The sequence below is a fragment of the Panicum virgatum genome, chromosome 1N, assembly GCF_016808335.1.
Source record: "Panicum virgatum strain AP13 chromosome 1N, P.virgatum_v5, whole genome shotgun sequence".
Taxonomy (NCBI): Eukaryota; Viridiplantae; Streptophyta; class Magnoliopsida; order Poales; family Poaceae; genus Panicum; species Panicum virgatum.
The window spans coordinates 40,478,603-40,487,840 of NC_053145.1; the positions used below are offsets into that span (position 1 = coordinate 40,478,603).

At 49.4% G+C, this 9,238-nt stretch overlaps 1 protein-coding gene and 1 pseudogene across 1 annotated transcript; one reads left to right on the forward strand and one right to left on the reverse strand.

Moving 5' to 3' along the window:
• The first annotated feature begins 1,084 nt into the window (after positions 1 to 1,084).
• On the forward strand, positions 1,085 to 4,291 carry LOC120655834 (heavy metal-associated isoprenylated plant protein 7-like). Its single transcript, XM_039933798.1, has 5 exons — positions 1,085 to 1,271; positions 1,373 to 1,574; positions 2,511 to 2,728; positions 2,876 to 2,963; positions 3,451 to 4,291. The coding sequence occupies exons 1-5, from the start codon at positions 1,263 to 1,265 to the stop codon at positions 3,900 to 3,902; spliced, it is 969 nt and encodes a 322-aa protein (XP_039789732.1). The 5' UTR covers positions 1,085 to 1,262; the 3' UTR covers positions 3,903 to 4,291.
• A 3,158-nt stretch (positions 4,292 to 7,449) lies between these two features.
• LOC120653526 lies at positions 7,450 to 8,203 on the reverse strand (annotated as a pseudogene).
• Positions 8,204 to 9,238: the final 1,035 nt, after the last annotated feature.

Here is a 9,238-nt window from a genome sequence, read left to right on the forward strand (position 1 = left end):
CTGATGCTGGAGGTGGTGGTAGTGGTGCTCATGCTGCTGCTGCTGCTGGTAGTGCTGGTGCTCGTGGTGTTCGTTTCACAGGTATACATTGCACATATAAATAGACACATATTTCTGACTATGAGTATTGACTACTAATTATGAAATTTTGTTGATTGCAGGGCAGACTCAGTTCACACATGCTACTCAGGACACCGACCATGGAGTACCGCACTCGCAGAGGAGAACAGGTGGACCGACGGACTATAACAGTCAACAGCACTCTTCTTCCTCCTACAGCGATTCCAGGCACTCTTTTCACTACCCCATTCCTGACATCAGCATGCAGCCACCGACGAGATGGGTGTACGAATGGGAAGACCCCCATTTTTATACTATGTTAGTTCAGGAATGACAGACAACATCGGCGTGGACGGGCCAAACTTGGCAACACTACAAGGCTGAGCTGCTTAGAGTGCGATGTATCGCTTTGATGTCCACCGCCGAATACCAAACCGCGTCCCAAATGGGGGTCTTCCCATTCCTACGTTTAACTTTCATTTCATGTGTATAGGTGTATGACTCCGTATTTGTATGCACGCTTATTACTATTGTATTTGTATGCATGATTATATATTATTGCTTTGGTAGGGTCATTTACATTAAAATGTGCATAGCTAATGCCGAAATTTTCTTTTATTTCACACCGGGGATCTATTTTTTAAGCATCGGAAAACTACTCGAAACCACCGGTATACAGGCCAAACCGGCCGGTAAACCGGAATAACCGGCCGGTATGCCGCTAGGAACCGGACAGTCCAAGTCACCGGTATACCGGTCAAACTGGCCGGTAAACCGGTCTAACCGGCCGGTATACCGGTTAGAACCGCTTCAACGGGGAAATTTGAATTCAAATTCGGGTTTGTCCGATATAAACCAGTTACCGGTCCAATCGGTCCGATAAACCGGAACCGGTGGCCGGCGGTTTAGGTCAACCGGTCGGGAAAAAAAAAACGTGGGCCTGACCCCCCACTGACATGCCGCACCGTCGTCCCCGCTAGCCGCTGGCCCTTGCGGCGCGCGTTACAAGTAGCAGTAGCAGTTACAGCCCAGGGCCAGGCCATCCAAAAGTTACCTGCAGCTCACTCCCAACGGGCGCAAGAACCCAAGAGCCGGAGCCACCACTCACTCACCACTTCCTCACTCACCAGAGGCGTGACTGACTGACTGTCCGACCGAGTGTGTTGAGAGCGCAGCAGAGGGGACGCAGAGGGAGGAGAGCCATGGGCGAGGTAATGCCTGCGGCCGCTTGGTTGCAATGCTCTGGTTCTCTCTGGGAGAGTTGGGGGGCAAAGATCTTGATGTGTGCGGCTGTGTTTGTGTGGTGGTGCAGGAGGAGAAGGCGAAGGAGGCGGTGGCGGCGGCCCCGGCCGATGCAGGCAAGGAGGCGGAGGAGAAGAAGGGCGAGGGGGGAGGAGGGGAGGAGAAGAAGGAGGACGCCCCTCCGCCGCCGCCGGAGGAGGTGGTGATGCGGGTCTTCATGCACTGCGAGGGGTGCGCGCGCAAGGTCAAGAAGAGCCTCAGGGGATTTGATGGTAATGGATTTAGCTCTTCTCTTCTCCGCCGTAATATTGTGCCGTTGTGTTCTTGGTATACTTTTGTTTCTGAACAGAGAATGTTCTCGGGTGTACTATTTGTTGGATTCTTTTCTCTTCCGAGTTTTTTTTAACAGGACATTGACCTTTTAGCTTGTTCTTCTTCCATAGTTACGAAAATGATGTCGAAATCTGCACTTTTTTTTTCGTTTGGGGTTGTTTCTCACTTGTTTTAATTTATTTGAAAACCGGTTGCGTTTTTGGAATTGTTGGGTGATTTCTTCCAGCGCTTTTGGCAGAGCTTTGTAGTACATCTGGTCATTTGAATTTGTTTGCTGTAACGCTTTAAAGGAATGCTTAAGGTCCAGGTGCCTCTTTCACAAGGCCAGTTTGAAAGTTATCTTTTTTTTTTGGTCTGCAGCTCTTTTTTTTTTGTTTGTGCCTTGATTTCTATGACTTCTGCCATTGGGGTTCAAAGTTTGAAATCAAAATATGGAATGCTTGAGCCTGAGCAGTTTTGTTAGCCAAACCATGTGGGTGTTTTAGTTATATTTGAAAAGGTTAGGTGAACAAATGTTTGCTTGGCGGAGACCACTCTGAGTTGCACGTGTGTCCTGTGTTAGTGATGAAACAATTTAGATCCCAGCAACCTTAACGCCCAATCAGGTATCCGACAATGCAAACCACTGCGTCTAGTGTATGTCTCTTTGTCCAGAGTTCAGGTTGTTTCCTTAAGAAAAATGTAATTGCTCTGTCATCAGATGTTATTTGACCAATTATTGTATTCTCAACTGGGGAACTAAAGTTCATGAGGTTGTCTGAAACATATGCAGTCCCCGTCTGTAATTGTTCCACAATTGTGTATTTCCTCTCCGTCAAATGTGTGAGTTCATCAATTGAGCGTCAGGTTCTGAACACTGGTCTTGTGGCATGCAGGCGTGGAAGATGTTAGCGCAGACTCGAAGGCACACAAGGTGGTCGTGAAGGGGAAGACGGCAGCTGCTGTCCCAATGAAGGTGGTGGAGCGTGTGCAGAAGAAGACCGGCCGCAAGGTTGAACTTCTGTCGCCAATGCCACCGGCAGAGGAGGAGAAGAAGGAAGAGGAGAAAAAAGAAGAACCTGCGCCACCAAAACCTGAGGAGAAGAAAGAGGAGGTGAATTATCCTTACCGAGATAGTTCTCGAACACACTGGCATTGGCATTTTTACTTCCAATTTTGTGTAAAGTCATTTTCGCTTGCGTGTACTGTTTTTGTTCTATGATTTGAAACTGAGACATTGATGTTTTGTTTTGTACCAAAGCCTACGGTGCTTTCTGTGGTGCTCAAGGTGCACATGCATTGTGAGGCATGTGCGCAAGTGATCAAGAAGCGAATCCTCAAGATGAAAGGTACAAATTTGTTGCCATATCTGTGTACCATACATGTAGCTTTCTGTTAGTTTACTAAAGTCTTGTTTGTGATGGAAGATATTTTTTATTTTAGCAAGGTATATTATGTTTGTGATGGATGATACTTTATATTTTAGCAACGTGCATTACACTATCATGATTGTACCAATCAAGGATGATAGTCTGCCTGTGAAAACCTGATAACTGCTGTTGCAATATTTGCTTGATATGGGATATGCTTTATTTTCTTCCCCTGTATATTGTGTTTTTACTGAGAGTTATACTGAACATGGGTTAGTTGTAAAAACGTAAAAAAAGAAAAGATTTACTTCTTTAAGTTCACCAAGCAGCACTATTTTTTTAAAATAATAGATGATCTTTACATTAGATCAGTGTAATTTTTGTTGTATATGGTCTATTAACAGTTACTTCAATATAGTATGGGAAAATGTCAAGTAATCTCCCAAATAATTTGGATGTTCTGCAGGAGTGCAATCTGTAGAGGCAGACCTGAAGGCTTCCCAAGTCACTGTGAAGGGTGTCTTCGAGGAGGCCAATCTAGCTGATTATGTGCATAGGCGCACAGGCAAGCACGCCACTATTGTCAAGTCTGAGCCAGTTGCAGCTGGGAGTGCTGGTGATGGCAATGCCAAAGACGACAAGAAGGCAGCAGAAGGCGGTGAGGAGAAGAAGGATGATGGCAACAAGGAGGAAAAGAAGGATGGTGGAGGTGCCGGTGGAGACGGGAAAGATGCAGATAAGCAGAAGGATGATGGCAATGCTGGTGAAGGTGAAGAGAAAGATAAAGATCTAGCAGCCATGTCTAACCTGTATATTCACTACCCAAGATTCAACCACCAGAGCGGATACGGCTATGCCTATCAGTACGCACCTCAGCTCTTCAGCGACGAGAACCCGAATGCCTGCTCTGTGATGTGAGAAGGCCAGGACCATGCGATCCTAAGCGCGAAAATAAGGGGATTGAGCTATCCCCTGATTTTGGAGGCCTATTGCAGATACAGCCCTTGAGGGTAACTGATATTCTCAGCTTCATGAAATTAGTGGGCCGAGCTATTTTGGCTGCAATTCTAAACTTTTCCTTCTCTCTTTGGTTGAACTTTTGTCTGGTACAAAGTAAACTCTGGGTTGTTTATGGACACTATGTTATGTAAGTTAATGGCTAGTAGGTTTTTGTGTTGTACCTTTTGACCCTTGCCTTTTTCCTTTTTTTTGTAAATAAATGTATTATATATGCTAGTTTTGATATAGGTTGTTGCTACTCTGTAGTCTGTTGTCAGGAATAGCTGTGGACTTCCTCAGTTATTTTTCTTTTTGCGAAACTGTCGGTTAATATTGCTAGCGCTGTCATAAAATCCATATATTTTAGTTTCATCCTGATTAACTACATCTGTTTATTAAGGAACATAATGTTGTGTTTCTTGCTTCGTTTCAGTCTGAGCTAATTCAGTGGCGTTTTTCACCTGTGGAGCCACTTGTCAGCATCACCCGGTAGGAAATGGTAGGTAACGTGGCTTCTTCCTGTCTGTAAGCAGGAGAGATTTAACGGGTTGTCGCCATGATCTGTGATACCTACAATTCTCAAGTCCCAGGCTCAATTCTCTGTTCGGTGAAGTAGCATGAGCACAGGAGGGATTAGAAGTTTGACGCCGGCCGCTGGTGGTCTGGTGCTTGTGTGTGGTCAGGGTTCAAAGGTGCTCCAGCTCCGGTATATATAGGAGTGCTTCTCATGTGCATATGGGGCCCGTCCGTCCGTCCAGGGCACCATAATGGCTACAAGCATAGATAGAACCGGTCGATCCCTTTCACCCTTTTGTTTGACAAAAAAAATTAATGAAATCTACACCGTTGATTTTTTTCTTCAACTTTGACTAACATTATTTAATTAATCAATTAGTTAAATAAAGTGAAATGAGTACCTTTACGTCTATTATCAAGAGTCTCTTGAATCTAACTTGAAGATTTGACTATTTGTATAAATATTTATAGAAAAAACGAATAATCAAACAAAGAAAAAAAATCAATAGTGTCATATATTTATGAACGGAGAGAGTAGTAGGTTCACGCGCAGGGATGGTAATGGGTACCTGAAATCCGATGGGTTTTTGCTCCATTAGAGTACGGGTTTGGGTCAACTTTTAGACCCGTGAGTTTATTAATGGGCATAAAGTCCTACCCGTTGGGTTTATGGGCACGGGTTTGTTCCTATAATACCCGAACCCGTGAACCCATGAGTTTTTTAAACCCGATCCAACATAGAGCAATTGTCATTTTATTTTGCGAGTTTATAACGAATTTAACATCCCTTTCCTTCAATTCTTATTTTAGTGAACCCTTAGGTGATGGGTATGGGTGTTGTCGCTTTGCAGTTGTCGTGTTTGTATATGCATGTGATGGATTTATGACTTTGCATGGTGTTATGATCATTTAAATATAGAGCTTGTTAGTGAACATAGATTTCTTACTCATAATACACTACAAATGATGTTTACTATGTTAAACTTATTGATCATAAAAAAATTATAGTAAAGTGTAGACCCACGGGTAATCCGTGGGTACCCGCTAACCCGATGGGTTTGGGTTTGGGCAAAATTTTAAACCCGTCACGGGTATGAGTTTTTTAATGGGTTCAAATATTTTTCATGGGTTTGAGTTTGAGACGGCTAAACCCGATGGGTTTGGACCCGTTGCCATCCCTATTCACGCATGCTAGCATCTCTGCTCAGACGACGACTGATGGATGGTCAGTCAGTCCCGGGCAGGGCACCAGCCAGCCATGTGGCGGCGTGGTTGCCGGAAACGGCTTCCCTCTGAACCCCGGCCGGAAAGCGCGCGGCTCTGCTGCCTGTAAACGCCCGGCAGATGCTCAGGCCTGTGGCTGTGGCGGTTTCGTTCTTTGCCCGGGCGGTGAAAGAGGGAGGGAGGCACGGAGCCATGGAGAACGGAGAGAGGTAGGGAAGGGATAGCTAGCTGCAGTGACTTTCGCTGCAGCCAGGAGGATCGGTGTGTGGTGGTGGTGGCGAGCATCAGAGTCTCGTGATCACCATCCACCCCGCCCCCGCTCCACTGCTCCGCACTCAATGCGGCTATAGTGTGCCGTGTCGAGACCGAGCCCGACCGTACCTCGCTCGCCCGGCCAGAATTACAGGGATAGGCTGGAGTATCTCACTGTTAGTGGGAAGAAGGAGGTGAGTTCATTTAGTAAAGGAGAAAGTCCATTTTATCCATTATTGAGCTTTATTTGTATAGTCCAATAAACCTCCACAAGTGCAAATATTCTTTTAAGAAACTGCAGGAGCTCTGCTATTAAGGAAGTTTATCTATGCATGTTTGCAGTAGTACCCTCATTTTCATTCGAGTTTGAGATTATCTTTTTTTATGTAATATTGTACTACAAGTGGGAAAATATATGGATGTTTCTTGCTTTGAAAAGAAGGGGGAAAAGTCAAAACTTACAAAGATGTGGTCAACTTGGCCCTCGGTTTTGAAGGGTGGTTATATATTTGATGGACAGAGTTGAATAAGCCGATCGTTCACGTGGACGTAACAGTGGTCAGTGGTGGGTTCTGCCATACCCTGGTCTACTCATGGGACACGCTAGGCACGGATGGCATAAGTGGGAGGCTGGACCATCTATCAGCTTGCTGCGGCAGCATGCGCTGGTCCATCTGCACGCTGACGACCAAACAGATGAACGAGTTGCGGCAGTACAGACGACGCAACTGTGTGTGTGTTTGCAATTGCATGTAACGTGAGGATGCATGGATAATTAGAGAGAGGATGCATGTACAGACCTCCAAAGCGGTAGCAAATTTAAGCGCGTTCGATCATGGTGAAACTGGCAGTGATTTACAGAAATGATGCCGCCCTGGTTTCATCTCATCTCCGTCAGGTAGCATCAGGACACGCCATCAGCAATCAGGTCTGTCTCATGACCAGCTTGAGGTCGATCATCCTGGACAGCGACAACAGCGGCCGAGGAAGCTAGCTATGCACCGGCGTGGGCGCGTGGCCGAGGATCGATGCTGCCGAGCGGCGATCCCCGGCCCGATGGGCGGCCGATCGATCGAACTGATGGTGATGGACCACGCGCAGCCAGCACAGCAGCGGTACAGTACAGATCCTCTCGCTCGCTTGCTTTTGTACGTATCGCCGGTCATGTGTGGTCCGCGGGCCGGTCATCCCATCCTCAGTAACTGCAGCGCAGTAAGAGCAACTCTAGTAGAGCTGTTAAATTTGAGTGAACAAATGTTCATTTAGAAGTCTACTTCTAAATTTTGCTCACCCAAACATGAGCCTCCACTCCAGCAGGGCTGAGTAAACAGGCTTCTATTTTTTAACCTGACAACTGAGCCCCACCTGTCATTCTCCGGTTCTCCGCTCTGTGATAGCCGCCGTTCTCGCTTCATGGCGGGGAGATCCCGGCGGCCGCACAGTCTATTGGACAGCTGACGCATCCCAAACCTGGCTACCTCCGGAAGGGCTGGTGAGCTCGACGGAGCTGAAGGACCCGAGGTTCTTGTACGGCCCCGGCGCCCAGCTGCCGCCTCACGTCCGCGGCGGCCCGCCGCCTCATGCCCCACACCCTGTATGCCCTGAACGCGGCCGCGCCGGCCACCACCGCGACGCCAACAGTGAGCAGCGCAGCCTTGCCCCCGCTCACGCAGCCGCCGCCGCTCTGCCCATGCCCGCGCCCTTTCCGCCTCCACCAGGCTCCTAAACTTGAAGTAGCCCTGTACAGCCCGCCGACCTCCCCGCCAGGCGTGCCGCACAGGAACATCAGCGAAGACGGTGGCGGCAGCCTCCCGGCGGCCGCGGCGGCGCCCTCGTCGCCGACCTCGAGGCGCTCGTAGCAGTCGATGGAGAAGAGCAAGAGCAAGAGGGAGAGCGACAGGTGGTGCGCGCGCGCTGCCTGGGCCTACACCAACGCGCCGCCCCCGCACGGCCGAGCCGGTCCAGCGCCGGGCCCAAGCACAAGCGGTAGAGGCGGTGGTACCCGCCGAGCGCGGCGACGACGGCGTGCCGGCAGCCCACAGGCGGCACACGCAGGCTGCCGCCGCCAGCGAGCGCCCATCCAGGCGCACCAGGATCTCCGCCAGAAGGTCCGCGTTGTCGTTGATGTTGTAGCTGCCGCCACCGCCGCCTAGCAGCTAGATGCGCAGCTCCAGCTCCGTCGCCGCCCCGCCCGGCCGCCGCCGCGTGGGCGGCGCAGCAGCTCCCATCCGCCCGTTAGCTCTGGCGCCCACATCTCATCCGTGTCCCGTCAGCTCTGATGGTCGGCTCATGGCTGCCAAGGCTCCGATGGGGGAGGATGGCGGCGAAGAGGAGAAAGGTGGCTCCTTGCGCGGAACAGGGTGCGGGGAGGCCGAAGTGGATAAGGCAGGCTGATAGTAGGGAGCGGCGGCGCCTCTGCCGGCAGGGCCGCGCAGCGGCTAGGGCGGCCGGCGGCGTGGCATCGGCGGGGGCGGGGCGGTGGCGGCGGGGCGGATATCTCGGCGGGGCAGGGCGGGGGCCGCTGAGGATTGGGAGGAAATGGGAAAGAAAAAAAGAAATCAGTGGGGTCCACAGTTGGCAGCCCAAATAGAGGGCCACCAAATTCGGGGGGTGGGGGGAGAAATTTGGAAGGCCTACCAAAATGGTAGCCTATTTGCTCCCCTTGCTGGAGATGAAATTTTTACACCCACTGAGCAAATATGAAGATAGAAATCTATTTATTCATCCTGTTGGAGTTGCTCTAAGATTGTCAAGGATTTACGTGTCGGGCCGGCCGGGCCGGTGTACTCTCCCTCGCCGTGCCAAAGGGCTTCGCCCAATGACAATACAGTCTTCTCAACGCCAACTCATCAGCTAGCTTTGTGCCGGGATACTGATCGAGTACACGCGGCCGCGCCGGTGAATGCATTGATCACTTGCTTCGGTCGCGTCCAACGATAATATAGTCTTTTTAAATACAATGTAGACCTACATTTTCATGTACACGCACGTACGCTCACCTCTTAGCGACATACAGATTGTCATCTACGATAAATAAAACCATAGACTGTGAACGCTTCTTGCTAATTTTGTCGCTATAACTCCTCATCCTCGATTCACCGTTATGATCAGCGGTTTAATCAGGTTTAGTTACGTGGTTGCGGCGAGCAAGATTGCTGCTAAGTCGCGTACACATTGATGAATGCCCTGTGCTCGTCAAATAAAATTAGGCGGTGGAGCAACGTCATACGCCGTGGCAGACAAATATTTTTTAGAATTTGTTT